This window comes from Eptatretus burgeri, chromosome 12 (assembly GCF_056783735.1).
Source record: "Eptatretus burgeri isolate ZD-2024b chromosome 12, Ebu_testis_v1, whole genome shotgun sequence".
NCBI classification, from domain to species: Eukaryota; Metazoa; Chordata; class Myxini; order Myxiniformes; family Myxinidae; genus Eptatretus; species Eptatretus burgeri.
In genome coordinates this window covers 80,191,722-80,206,925 of record NC_140972.1, presented here as the reverse complement: position 1 = coordinate 80,206,925, position 15,204 = coordinate 80,191,722, and the positions used below count along the sequence as shown (strand labels likewise).

The following is a 15,204-nucleotide window of genomic DNA, read 5'->3' as shown; positions in this document are numbered from 1 at the left end:
ATTATCTCCGAAACTAGGCAAGCCGTTTGAATTTTGTTTGTGGGAATCAAGCCGGGCATTAGCACAGATAATTTATCGCAAACCTGTTACATCACAATGACGTCATATTCGTTTTTATGACGTCACCATTAAGAGGACGAGGATCTTAGCTCATTCGAGCTTGTTTCTCTCAAAATGGCTTATTTGATTCCATGGAGACATTCCCTGTCATTGATTTTTCTTATTTTCAGATTTGCTGAAGTTTGTCTACCATTTTTGCGATTATCTTGATGCGGTGTCTCGATTTGGGTACTCCTGACTCTACATCCGATCCATTTCGAATTCATATGGTGATTGATCGTCCGTTTGGAAGGGAAGGAGGATGTGTCGTTACTAGATCTGGTAGATCTAGTTAGTAATACGGGATCTCCGTGTGACTCACTTCCTGTTCTACGACGATTCATTAAAGCTGGAGCTCGTTCCCGTCCGCTGATATGATTAATACAGATAGAGCACAGACAAACAATCAGAGGTTGTTATATAGAGAACGGCGACCTCGACCCTTACAAGTGAATGCTTCCAAAGTAAACATAATATGGAGTAAACGGTAAAATAAGAAAAAAAATTTAATAAAACAATTTCGACAAAACAATTCGGGTGAAAACATTTTGCCTTCTCGATTCAACCCTCTATCGTTGTGTTAAACGAAAGGAAACATTGTAAAACGTTGTAAGGTATATGTTAGCCACGGCAGTGTAGTTCGTGTCAGCGTCTGTTCCCTTGCCGAGTTTATTATCAGTACTTTGGATTAACAAACAACAACACATGCCGCTGAACGTAGTTAATGAATATTAAAATAAACGCGATATTTATATGTGACGGTTATCCGGATTATGGTGTCGTCGTGACGGCAGTGAGCAGTGCTTGGTTTGAAAAATCGTTTCTGTGAACCTCCGATTTGCGTGTTCACAACGAGCACTGCTGGGATGCGGTAAGGCCCTGATATTACCAATCACGGACTCTTTTCGCTCTATTATCAGTCGGTCTGACCGACCGGTCGGTTCAGGCTTTCGGCCTTTCATTGGTGCATCGCCGATGGTAATTCTGTGTCACCGCAGCCGGGCATTGTCAATCAGTCGAGTCGTCTCGACTGGGAATTCCGAGCTTCTGTCGTCTGACCGAGTGGAATCGCTAATCATTGAACCTCCATGAAAAACCACTTGGGTTTTATACCTCGTCGGCCATTCCATGATTTACTCAGTAAAATGAAATGCAACATTTTTCGCTCACCTGGAGTGGAATTCCAGGGAGCTTATGGGATGACGCGTCCGTCAGTTGGTCAGTCCCAGTCAGTGTCAATCAGTCGGTCAGTCCGCCAGTCCTAGTCCGTCAGTCAGTCAGTCCCAGTCAGTGTCATTCAGTCCATCAGTCTGTCAGTGTAAGTCAGTCCGTCAGTCAGTGTCAGTGAGTCCATCAGTGAGTCCATCAGTCAGTGTCAGTCAGTCCGTCATTCAGTCAGTGTCAGTGTCCATCAGTCAGTCAGTCAGTCCACAAATACTTGCAACTTCTCTGAAAACTGCACATACGATTTCGATTAAACTTAACCACAACCTTGAACACCCGTGATGTACCGAAGATTGTTCATGGCATTACAAAAGAAATATCCATCGGTATTAACTTTCCTCTCTGTTAAATATTTTGTGGGTTATCCATGCCTACCACCAGTGGTTCTCCGGTTTTCTTATCCAGCCATTACCGGGCGAGCGCCCAGGAGGTATTGCCCTATTTTTCTTGACGAGAGAGTGCAAACAGTTCGCCTTCCTTCAAGTTTCTTGGAAACGGTTTGCCACCATTGTGCCTGGCTTTCTGTTTCTCACTGGAGGAGGAGACGTGGTAAAACATTCAGCACCAAGCCTTGCTTTGTAAAGATGAAATCCATCCATCCATCGGGACCATACTCTGTGCAGAGCGTTGGTGCTTCCGAAGCAGTCTCCTTGGCTATTGGGCACAATCCTGGACGGGTCGCCACTCCGAAACAGGATACCAGCAAGCTGGCACTCTTTTTGCTGACCTCGGAAGGATGACGGGCAGAGTCAACCCCACCTGGTATTAATTCAACAGCCAAGGGGGATTTGAACTCAGGATCCTAGGATTCCAAGCCCACCACCCTAACCATTAAGCCAACACCAGGCATAAAGATGAAATGAAGAGCCCATTTTACTCGGTGACATGTACTGTATCTGTTTTGACTTGTAATTGAGCTGCCACTCCAAACAACCCAAAGTAATCTTACACATTGAGAACTTAAAAAGTCAAGAAAAATCTCCCAAAAATCCCAATCCCAAACCCCACCTCCACCCCCCCCCCCAAAAAAGGCATTTTAATAGTTTAAAAAACAAATATGAAACTACCAAAGTAGGGAAGTTTAAAAAGAAAAATAAGATTGGGTTGATGAAAAATGTATGGTAAGTTGGGTGACCAGAAACTACCTTTTCTTCATGATTGCCTGTTACCACCATTGACACCATGAACAACGAGAGCTGTGTAATTTGTTGTTCAGGAGCCATATACTGTACAGTACTGCACTTAAAATTGTAGCCCTTTAACAATAACCAATAACGTGTTTCTTGTAACGTACAATGTGTACCTGAGGTAGTGCATTTACCTTTGAGCTTTCTAGTCTATGTTAGATTCCTGGGCCAGCTATAAAACTATTGGATCACTACCTCATAGCCATCATTAGGTGTACATTAAAGATCTCATGGAGTCCTCCACGAAGAGTAGTCGAGTTATCGCCAGCATGCTCGCTAAATTCAAAATTCCTGCCTGGATTGCGGGTAACAGGTGGTCCAGATTGTTCTTCTTGGAGGCTCCTTGAAACCTGGCTACACAGTTTCTATCCTAGTGTGTTGTTGTTGTCTGGGCAGCAGTTTTTGCATTATATGTAACAAATTGATCAGGTCACACGCTTCACGTGAACGGCCTTCTTTGGATGTGAACAGCAACGGGGAGATATTTTCTCTAAAAATGTGTGACATCCGATAAATGTGTGGCCCCGCACATCCTTGCACATTTTCTTCCATAACTCTGTGAATGAATCTATACCTTTTTAAATGAAGTCACCATTAGTTACAGACTACTTCCTGCAGACTACTTCAAGTTCCTGCAGACTACTTCAAGACTGGTGCAATGGCCTGCAAAAGTATTGTTGTGAGCCGGGGGTCGGTGGCGAGAATGACCACGAGGTGGGGGAAGTTTGCGTCGTCTCCCACCAAACTCTCCGGAACTGTAGGCCGTCGCTCCGGATAACTCCGAAGCCGGCGGGTCGATCAATCGACCGTGAAACACCAATATCTCGACCGCGTGGCGTAGGGTTAATTGTCTAGATCTCAATATACCTAAATAACCACACAGTCTTGGCTACCGGGGATTCACGCCCTTGGAACGCCTGGTCGAACCGGATTTACTCGACCGGCAGCGCTAAATTCACACTACCGACTACCGCTTTGCCACCTACCTTTCCGGTTCGTTGCAGTCGAGCGGGGCCTGCCCAGGACGTCCCAGCTATGACAGACCGATTACCGGGGATGAAACCCCACTTATACTCAGACCCGGACCATGCTGGACCAATACAAGAAGGGACAGAAACGGACTGGGAGCATTTCTAATAATTTATTTACAATAAAAGACAAAGGCAATACACAAGGAATATTTACAATGGTGGAATAACACTTATTCAGTTCTACTTTAAAGATGGGCCCACATGCAGACACACACACACACAAAGAAAAGAAACCCAAAGTTCTTTATTGGACCCTCCAGCTGATGTGAGAGAGAGAGAGAGAGAGAGAGAGAGAGAGAGAGAGAGAGAGAGAGAGAGAGAGAGAGAGAGAGAGAGAGAGAGAGAGAGAGAGAGAGAGAGAGAGAGAGAGAGAGAGAGAGAGAGAGAGAGAGAGAGAGAGAGAGAGAGAGAGAGAGAGAGAGAGAGAGAGAGAGAGAGAGAGAGAGAGAGAGAGAGAGACAGACAGACAGACAGACAGACAGACAGACAGACACGGACGAGCTGGGGGTCAGAGTCCGGATGGGTACCCGTTGTCGGAGGGAGGGCATGCTCCACGATGTGGCACCTGACAAAGGTCGTTGGTCCGATCCCCAGTTACACGTGGGGGACTCGAGGCTCGTGGTGGAGTTTGGCTGGTGAATAATCGGGGTCCACGGAGGGGGGTCAGGGTCGCACTGTCCTTCCTTGTTGAGGGCCAGCAGAGACACGTTCGCCACCTCGATGGCCCTCTGCTCAATCCTCTTGACAGCAAAAACCCCTTCGTAACAGCAACGTAGACCTCCTGTCACCACTCCTCGTAATCGCCTCTCGTAACCACCCCTTCGTAACAGCAAAAACCCTCAGTCCACAGAACTCCTCTTGCACTGAACTCTCTCAGAATCCACAAAGAACTCTCAAAGAACTCTTCACCGAGGACGGTGTCGGTCATTTTATGGACCTCCCTCAGCGAGAAGGGGCCTTGGTCAAACTGACATCACTGTTTGCCCTGATTGGACGGGGCTCCCGTGGGTCCGCCCTTTCTGGGCGGGGTTTCAGCCAAGCTGAGAAGGAACTGCCAGAGATTCTGCCTCGGACAGCGAGTCACCGGTTAGGCGAGTGAAGCGCTTGTTCAGTGGTGTTGTCGGTTTGTTTGATGGTTTGTTGGATGGAAAGATTTAATAACCTAACTAAAAGAAATCGTAACGTACGTTTTTGATCCTTCCACTAGACAAAAGGAAGGGGAATCTGACTACACACATACTTAACGTAATGACTGACTTTTGTTATCTGAATGTTGATTGCTCATGGTTTCCAGATCCGTAACAATATTATTTAGTTTTGTGTTCACATCCAGCCTCTTGCTTATAGAGTACAGGAGTCGTGTTGTATTAGTTGTACTTTTTTTTCAAATTAAAATGCTGACTTGGCATTTCTCCACCCCTCCCCCCCCTTATTTTCCAGGGAAATAGTGCCACTAGTGTGTAAATATGTCAAAACGACTCGGGTTGCCATCAAAAAATGTCCTGAAAGTAAAAAAACAGAAGCTCGTGCATGGCACTGAAACAGAGTCCAGCTCTTCATCTTCGGAATCTGATAAGGAAGAAGAAGAAGAGTGTGGCAAGGGTTACAGATTTGTAAAGCCGGAGTTTGCTGTTGAAGCTTTTGCTCAGACGCCTCAAAACACGTTTGGTGATTCTGCGAGAAGTATTGAGTCATCAGAACAGATCATCTTCCCTCAGAACACCTTCCTTCATCCTGCTACAAATATAGTGAAGTTTGAGCATTTGATTGGACGTGTTTCTGAGATAGTCGAGGATGAAAATATTGCAAGTAAGCCAAGCTTCGATGAAGCTGTTCATCTGAATACGTGTACTCAGAATGTGGTGAATGAAAGTGAAGTTGGTAATTGGAAAGAGGGTTACAGCCCTTCAACAAAACTTGTTAGGAATGACTCAGAGGGTGCAAAATCTTCGAATGAGGTCCAAGAAAGTGATGATGTATGCAGTTTTCAACCACCTGAGCTTTGCGACAGTTGTTCTAAAATCAAATCATCCAGCGATGCTGAAGAGGCAGAATCTTCAGCACCCATTGAAGTGAAACGTAAAGACCCTATCGATCCTTCGATGGGATGTGTGAACAAGCACAGAACTGATGAACCAACCGGTGCAGATGAACTCCACGGCATTTCTACGGAAGCTCTTTTCAATAAGGAACTCGAAGAAAACCTGGAGATTAAAGCCGAACAACACAATCTCACTGCAATAAATGTGAAGAATATCTTGCATGTAAGTGGTTGTTTTTTTTTCTGGTTAAACATTCTTAAATTTACGGATCATTGGCTTGAATTTCACCTTCGTAAGTACGTTTTGCTCTATTTTACACTGCTCAAGTTCTACGAACAAACAAAAAATACTTGACAGCATTTCTTGCGTAAATGTTTCAAAGTTCCTTCCTTGTGTTTACGTGCTTTGACTGTTTTGTTTTGTTTTGTGTTTCCTTGACTCTCAGGAGGTCATCACCAATGAGCATGTTGTGGCCTTGGTCAAAGCAGCGATGACAAATGATGTTTCGCCATTGTTTGTATGTGAACACGTATGTAAACATCAAAACTATGAGCTTAGATTTCTTTAACAGCCTGTGTTGCCGTCAATTGTCATGCTTTATTATTATTAGCAGAATACCCACCCTATGGGTGATCTCGTTCCAGGCATTCAATATATTCTTCTGACACATTCCTTTATTTGGGCAGTGTATTGACAACGGACCGCTGCCTTGACCGCTCCTGAAAATAAAAATAACCCGGGTTACGTACATGAAGCAAAAACATGCGTACTGCTTATGTGCATAAATAATACATCGTGGTTATATAGCTCAGATGATTCCAATTGCACTCCCCCCCCCACCCCTCCAAAGGAAAAAAAAATGGCAAGATGGGTGAAATCATTTTTTTCTTCTTCTTCAAACCTTGATGGAATCAAACAAAACTTGCACAGGCACCACTTTAGCGTGCCCTCATCAATCCCTGAAAGTTTCAGCTTGCTCGGTCAAATCCTCTTGTGGGAGTAGATGAAACATGCATTCTTTCCTTCATGTATGTGTATATATATATATGTGTATATATATATATATATATATATATATATATATATATATATATATATATATATATATATATATATATATATATATATATATATATATATATATATATATATATATATATATACACATTACTTCCATTACTTGGATAAAAGACAGGATGTCTCAAAAAGATGTTTACACATTTTAATGAGTGTCTTGAAAATATGTATACATATATACATCTTGAATATCTATTCACATAGTCATGATGGAACCCAATTTAAATGTGCCTCTAATTAGTGTGGCATGAGTCGCAAAGACAAGTGAAACGATACCCGTAATGCAAAGTGTAAACAACATGGCAGAGGTGGATGAACAACAACAACTTGATCATTTCTCAGACTGGTGGATAGTCCGAAGAGGATATGTTGAGTACCCTCCACGTTCGGCTGATTTAACTCCACCTGACTTGTACTGGCAGGGCTACCTGAAAGATTTAGTGTGCAATAGAAAACCAGCCACATTTCAAGAACTAAGGGATGAAATCGAACAGCCTTGTGCAGCTATCCAAGCAGATACATTGGTGAATGTTTGTCATTCAGTTGTTCGCCATTGTCACCAGTGCCTAGAAGTTGAAGGTGGTCAGTTTGAACATCTGCATTAGTTCACCATCTGCCAAAAACTATTGCTTCTGCACATACCAAACAAATATCGACGTTTTCTGAGGTGTGTAATGGGTAGTTTTTCTGTTTTTAAATGTGTATCTATCTTTTTGAGACACACTCATATGTGTATGTGTAAACATCTTTGTGAGCTCCACCCATCCATTGGGACCATACTCTGTGCAGAGCGTTGGTGCTGCCTCAGCAGTCTCCTTGGCTATTGGACACAATCCTGGACGGGTCGCCACTCCGACACAGTATACCAGCATGCTGGCACTCATTTTGCCGACCTCGGAAGGATGACAGGCAGAGTCAACCCCACCTGGTATTAATTCAACACCTGAGTGGGATTTGAACTCAGGACCCTAGGATCCCAAGCCCACCAGCCTAACCATTAAGTTTTGAGATGCCCTTTATTTATTTTGTCCATTAGGGAAGTTGTGCCTCGTAAATGTCAACGTTTCTGCTGGGAACAACTGCTGCCCATCACAGAAAACTGTGACCAAAGTAAATTATTTATCCATCACAATACAAAACCGAATTGTCATTCATCTGACACCAGTTGCCTTGTGCGATCCACATAAATATACAGTGAACTTGCTTTAAGAGTTGACTGATTGTTCTAGATTACAGGGCACATCTAAAAACCACACAAACTCAACTGCACTTTAAATTCAAGAAACATACAACGCACCGTCAATCAGAATTGTTAATGAAAACAAAATAATGACATCCTATCCCCCAGTCTTGCGTATCTCATGTTAGTGTATTCCCCTTTCTTTTCTTTTTGTTTGCTGCCTGGTTTGAGTAAGTGGGATTTTTTTTCAATAAATAAAACAAAAAAATAAAAACTAGAACAGTACTCAGTAGAGTACATACCTCTGCCAAACTGAACGGTTTACATCTTGTATCCCACCGATAGGCCAGATCTGCATCTGGACCTTCACCAGAATCTAATCGGCTTGATCTTGTCACCTCCCCAACTCATCCACCAAGTTTTTTTTTTTCATAACTCATCCACAACATTTTTGAGATATCATGCTATACTGTATATTATTTTTTGCCCCATCTCTCATTGGTAAAGAATCACTTGAAAAGTTAAAAAAAAAATTCTCGTTGCCGGATTTGGATCTTCACCAAAATCCAATCAATTCGTCCTTGTCACACACCCAAGAGGATTTGACCTAGCAAGCTGAAACTTTCAGGGATTGATGAGGGCACGCTGAAGTGGTGCCTGTGCAAGTTTTGTTTGATTCCATCAAGGTTTGAAGAAGAACATGCCAGCTTTTCCTTTCTCATGATGTTCACTTTCTTTGTTGTTATTATTATGACACTTGATGCTCGATATTTGTTTCCTTTAGGAACCCAAAATGACAAGATCTAAAGTAAAAGATGTTGTCGAGAAAAGTTGGGTAAGTCACAATTTGTTTTTTTTATTATTTTCCTGCTAGTCTATTAAAATTGACAATATCAGCGATTCTATTTTCCTTTTTCTGTTCTGCTACCCCCCACCCCTGCCACCCCCAACACCCGAACCCCTCATAACCATCTGTTTTCTTGATATTTTGTGGAGTTTGCATGCTTCATCACTGCATTCTGTAAACCATCTTCAATACTACTTCAGGTTCATCCACCTTGGTCATTGTATCCTCTAAAATGTCAATCACAGAAAAAGTAAGTTTGTGTGTCTGAGTGTCTGTTTTTCTGTCAGTCTCTCTGTCCATGTCTGTGTCCGATTAAATAATCTCTCCTTTGTTTTAACATCTTAAAAATTTAACATTTCTCTTGTACATTGTGATTGAAAGCAAACCTTTGTCTTTGTTCGGCATTAATGAAAACATGGTGGAATTTATTTTACTACCTCCCCCGCTTCCTCCTCATATGCTCCACACGTGTACCTTTACTTCTACTTATATCTGCTCCCAACTCAATACTATAAGAGAGATATTTGGCTGTCTATCTGTCAGTCTGTGTCACCACTTTTCTCAGATAATGGCCAAACGGATCTTGGTTAAAATTTTAGTGGTTCATCAGTGAGTGCTGGGGAGTGTTTTTGGCAAGAAATCGTTTTGAAAATTTGGAAAAAACAAAAACATTGTTTTTTTTGTTACCCCTCAGCCCGAATTGGTTAAGGGGTATTGTAGTCATAGGCGTTGTCCGGGCGTCCGTCCGGGCGGGCGTCCGTCTGTCAAATTTTGGTTTCCGTCAATTTCGAGGAGAACGCCTTGTCCGATTAAATACATTTTTGCAGGGTATTAGTCTGGCAGCCATTGGCTAAAGTGTGTTTTGGAGTACATACACAATTTTATTGCAGATTCTGGTAACATAGACTATACTAAACTCAAATCCGAGTGATGTCACTTTGTCACGCTTGAGCAATTTTTTTTAGGAGCAAAATTCAAAATGGCCACCATCAAAACGTTTTTTTGGCCGTAACTCGGCCAAAAGTCGAGATGTTAACCCGATTTCAGTGGCAAACCCTATGTTTTGGGGGTCAAGGGATACACTGATATGTTTAAATAAACCATACAACTCATAATAATAGTCTATATTGCAATATTGGTATATCAGATACCATATTTTGACTAAAATTGTAATAAATTATTGACCAATTGTTGAAGTTTAGACCTATAAAGCTTGAGCCAAATAATATCAAGGGTACATACGATGAACACACTGAAAGGTTGCTGATGTGCTTTTATTGCGCTTTTATTGTGTTTATATGTAGCTGTAGCACGGTTCCAATTCAGTTTCATGGTATAGCGAGAAAAGTGTTAAAAAATAATTTTTCACAGAGCAGTTTTTCCCCAGTACAGTTGTGACAAAAATGGCTGCCATGAAGATCAATGAACTGTGTCAACAGATCAAGTAAGTTATATATGCTTGGATATTTTTAAAGAATAATATATATTTTGACCGTTTTTACAGCCATTTTTCCCTGCTGTGCAGGGGTTGGGCTTTTTCTTGAGGCAATGTTTTATGGCCGGATGCTCTTCCTGACGCCAACCCTGGTCGCCTCTTACGACACACAGGGATATGGTACACCTATTCTAACCGGGGCATACACCGGGACCAGTACACTGGCACTCATTGGCCACCATTGGCTTGGATATTTTTAAAGAAACATGCAAAACTGTGTGTTAATTAACAGTAAAGTATTGTTATCAGTAGACTAATCAATTTTCTTTTGAAAGCAAGACGTTTTTGTATCTTCATATCATGATTGTTTTGATACCATAGCAACCGTTTGTGTTGATGATGTTTGAAGTACACAGGGTGGGAACAGGTTTTCTGATTTTTTTTTTTATACATGTATTTTACAAATAAATGAAATGATTAATTTGTTCATCACCCCTTTTAAATGTCTTCCATTTAAGAATCCATCGGGGTGTTTAACTTTCTGAACAATTAATATAAGACATACAGTTATTTCGTGATTGTTTTGTATAATATTGATCTAACAACAATTGAACATTTCTGCTTGTCTTTTTCTAGTGACAACGTTCGACAGCTGTGATCTTGAATCCGCTTGAACTGAACGATGGCATCACAGCTTAACATATCTTGCCTGCTCAATAGTTGCATGAAATGCAGTGCCAGTAAACAGCCAATGAGTGTAGCTGGACCTGAAAGGCTCAACACCATCATAGAAGCGAGCAAACGTAGAGGTGATGGGTGGCATGTCGCTCTAGAAACCCTGTTACAAGACTCTACTGAGACACTCTACACACACAAGAATTGCGTTGCAACATACACTTCCAAGACGCACATTAAACGTTTGTTACAGAAGAAAGAAAAAGATGAAGAGCCTGTCGTGAAGAGAACGCGCCGAACAGATGCCATATCGTTCAATTTAAAAGAACAATGTCTCATTTGTGGTGAAAAGTGTGATGCCATCCCAGAGTCAAAAATTCCATCTCGCTGGCGGCGTGTTGTTCTATGCAGAACTGCTGATCGAGGACAGAATCAGGATACATTTAAAGATGTGATACTGAAGACCTGTGAACTGCGAGATGATGTGTGGGCTCAGCAAGTGCGACTTCGGGTTGAGGGGGCAGTTATTATGGTACAACAAATGGTCCTTCTAGCCTCATCAGGAGTTCCGAGTATCCGGGTAATTTCAGACGACACAGATGTATTCATATTGCTGTTGCATTTTTACCAACTGAAGGAACTGGCATGCAACCTTGTGATGGCTGGTACAAATCGTGACAGATCGTCTGTTGACATCAAGGCGACAGTGCAGAAGCATGCATATATTGTCACTCAAGTTCTGGCAGCACATGTGGTGTCTGGATGTGACACAGTTGCCTACCTGTGGGGTATCGGAAAAGGCACAATTGTGAAACACCTCAAAGATGGTCGTCAATTAAATTATCTTGGTGATCTTGATGCAGAATTACCAGATGTCATATCTGAAGCAACTGCCTTCTTTGCTGCTTGCTATGGATCCCAAGAAACAGAAGACATGTCAGCTATTCAATTTGATGTCTGGTCTTCAAAGATGGCTAACAAGAAGCTGACATCAGCACCAGAGTTAAAAACTCTACCACCAACCACTGTGGCTTTCATCCAACACGTTCTCAGGGCGCACTTGCAGGCAGCAATATGGCGGGCTGCATTAGATCCAGACCCACCATTGATCGATCCAACGAGTCATGGATGGTCACATGAAGAAGTGTCGAGCATGTTGCTCCCTGTGTCTCTGCCTCCGGATGTCATCAGAGCTCCTGATAATGTTCTCAAGTTGATCAGGTATGGGTGCAGCTCAGTGCGACCCTGTGCAACGAATATATGTAGTTGCTCTGCCGCCAGGCTCTCCTGTTCATTGTTCTGTGGCTGCCATGGTATTGAGGAATGTCAGAACGACCAAACAAAGTTTGTATCAGCAAGCGAAGCTGTGGAACTTGAGTGAACACTAGTTATTTGATTTATGCAGCTGTCTTGTATGTGAGATTGAGTGAAAGCAGAATGAAAGAAGTTCATCAGCAACCAATCAGTGTATTCATAGTTGATAGCATGTACAGACCCCTTTTTGGATTTGAATTTGTGTAAAATTTGTGTAAACCTTGCTTATTACGTTTATTTGGTTATGTGTTAACATAATTAATTATAGTTTGTAGTTACCTAATCATTGTATTACTCAACTGCACTTTTGGAAATAAAGATATACAATACAATATACTGTTACAATACAATACAATATACTGTTTACCACTTAAATCAGGTTCATATAGATTTTGGGCATAGTTACGGCTGAAAATAGTTCGGTCGATATTTTTTCAGTCAAAATATTATATATAAATAGAAATATTGCAATATAGACTATTATTATGAGTTGTATGGTTTATTTAAACATATCAGTGTATTCCTTGACCCCCAAAACATAGGGTTTGCCACTGAAATCGGGTTCATATCTCGATTTTTGGCCGAGTTACGGCCAAAAAACGGTTTTGATGGCGGCCATTTTGAATTTTGCTCCTAAAAAAATTGCTCAACCGTGACAAAGTGGCATCACTCTGATTGGAGTTTGGTATAGTCCATCTTACCAGAATCTGCAATAAAATTGTTTATGTACTCCAAAACACACCGAGGGTAAAATTCCAGTTCTGCATCCAGACTATATGTTGGGGTTGAGTCGAGGAAGGTTCCTTTCGAAAATGGGCGCGCTGCGATTTTCAATGTGGCCTCTTGACAGCCAGACAGATTTTCAATGGCAGCCATCTTGAAATTGGTTTCCGTCGATTTCGAGGAGAACGCCTTGTCCGATTAAATCCATTTTTGCAGGGTATGTTGGGGTTGAGTAGAGGAAGGTTCCTTTCGAAAATGGGCGCGCTGCGATTTTCAATGTGGCCTCCATGACAGCCATCTTGAAATTGGTTTCCGTCGATTTCGAGGAGAACGCCTTGTCCGATTAAATCCATTTTTGCAGGGTGTGTTGGGGTTGAATAGAGGAAGGTTCCTTTCGAAAATGGGTGTGCTACGATTTTCAATATGGCCACCATCTTGAAATTGGTTTGCGTCAAGGGGCTGAGGGGGTACGCCCACTTTGCGGTGCTATATATATATATATATATATATATATATATATATATATATATATATATATATATATATATATATATATATATATATATATATATATATATATATATATATATATATATATATATATATATATATATATATATATATATATATATATATATATACATATATATATATATATGTATATATATATATATATATATATATATATATATATATATATATTTTAATCACTGTATTTGTGCCTACCTTTGTAGGTATGTGAACAGTAATATTAAATGATCCCCGACACCATTCCTTCGTAGTTGTAGGGAAGTGTTTTTGGCCCCCACAAAATATAGAAACAAACCAAAATTAGATTTCTTCAAAATGCCAACAGGATTATAACAGCACTGGGCAATGCTGGATACCTGCCAGTACATAATAAATAGATGGCCCCCCCCCAGAAATCCCATCTTAAATTTACCCATTTTGGCATTTTTTTGTACTCGCATCAACCGACAGCAAAATAATCTGTTTGTTTTCATATTTTAGGTGTCTGCTTCATTAAAAAAGATTGTTTTTTACCTTCAACACCGAAGGTGGACAGAGATTATGTTTTCACCCATGCTTATTGGGTCGCCGAAATAGATGACCCTCATTGTCAGTAATTCTGTCTGTTTGTTTGGATGTTTTTTGGTTTGTCATCAGCATAATTGGTAGTAAACGTGGGCGGATTTTGACCAAACTCGGGTGGTAGGTACATCTTATCACCTAGTGCTTTGGAAATTGTGATGGTTGCTAGGGACACTTTGGTTCCCTAGCAACAACTGAAAAACCTTTAAAATCTGTACCGTTCACGCGAAATCAATTCAAAAAGCCATTATCCCACGTAGGGTTATGAAATTTGGCACGAATGATCTACAGGTAATGCTCTATCAAATATATTCCGGTTTTTGTGATATATGGAATACTTTACCCGCAGCACCCCCTACAATTAGGGGTTTTTTATTTTATTTTATTTTATTTTTTGTATACCTTGGTCGAGGCTCGTATGAGAGCTAACACACAACTCACAGCAAGGAGGCATGAGACAAGAGGGGCGGGAGTGGAAGGGACAAAACAGTGGGGAACAGACACATTAGGTGAACTGTGGAAGGGAGAGGGATGGGGATGGGACGGGGAACATGGCGAAGAGAAGATGGACATTTCAGGGACTTTCAGGAAGGAAAGCAGGAGAAATGAAGGAAGTGGGCTTGGGTGGATTATCGGGGGTAGAAAAGATCGAGGATTTGGATGGGGGAAGATAAGAGGTGGTGGTGAACAGCTGTTTTGAAAGCCTGGAGGGAAGAATGGGAAAGAATAGAGTGAGGAAGTTTATTCCAAAGGCGGGAAAAAAGAGGAATGAAAGAGTGAAGATGAGCAGTGATTTGTGATTTTGGTAGTTTTACCAGAAGGGGGTTGTTGGCGGACCTTGAGCGCCCTGTGGAAATGTGGTGGGGACAAATCGCAGAGAGAGCAGGGGGGCAAGGCTGGAGAGGAGTCGGTAGAAGACAGAAAGACCACCGACCAACCTGCGGTGATTGAGTGAGAGGCCCAAAGACTCAGCTTCATTGCGGGAGATGCCGATGATCTTAAATGCCCTGGTTTCGACAGCGTGAAGCCGAGAAAGATGGGAGGCAGGAGCACCAGCCCAGAGGGGAGAGTAGTACTCCATCAGGCTACGGACAAAAGCTTTGTAAGTGGTCAGGAGCTCAAGAGGGCCGAGGAAGGACTTAGCACGACGGAGGATTCCCAGTCGGCGACTGGCTTTTGAGGCAAGGTTGGAAATGTGACTTTCCCAGGAAAGGTCATGGCAGATAGTGAGACCTAGAAGCTTGAAAGAAAAGACTTCTTCCAGAGGATTGTTGAGAA

General features: G+C 41.8%; 1 protein-coding gene across 8 annotated transcripts in view; it reads left to right on the top strand.

Annotated features, from left to right (window-relative positions):
- Positions 1-812: 812 nt before the first annotated feature.
- Positions 813-15,204, top strand: part of LOC147015973 (GON-4-like protein) — a 216,485-nt gene continuing 202,093 nt past the window's right edge. For 6 of the 8 annotated variants that reach the window (XM_085848645.1, XM_085848646.1, XM_085848643.1 and 3 more), the window contains exons 1-4: positions 813-970; positions 4,982-5,805; positions 6,029-6,112; positions 8,625-8,675. In XM_085848645.1, the coding sequence (XP_085704771.1) occupies positions 5,008-5,805; positions 6,029-6,112; positions 8,625-8,675 (933 nt within the window). In that variant the 5' untranslated portion in view covers positions 813-970; positions 4,982-5,007. The remainder of the gene's footprint in view (positions 971-4,981; positions 5,806-6,028; positions 6,113-8,624; positions 8,676-15,204) is intronic. The other 2 variants (XM_085848644.1, XM_085848650.1) reach the window with 1 other exon arrangement.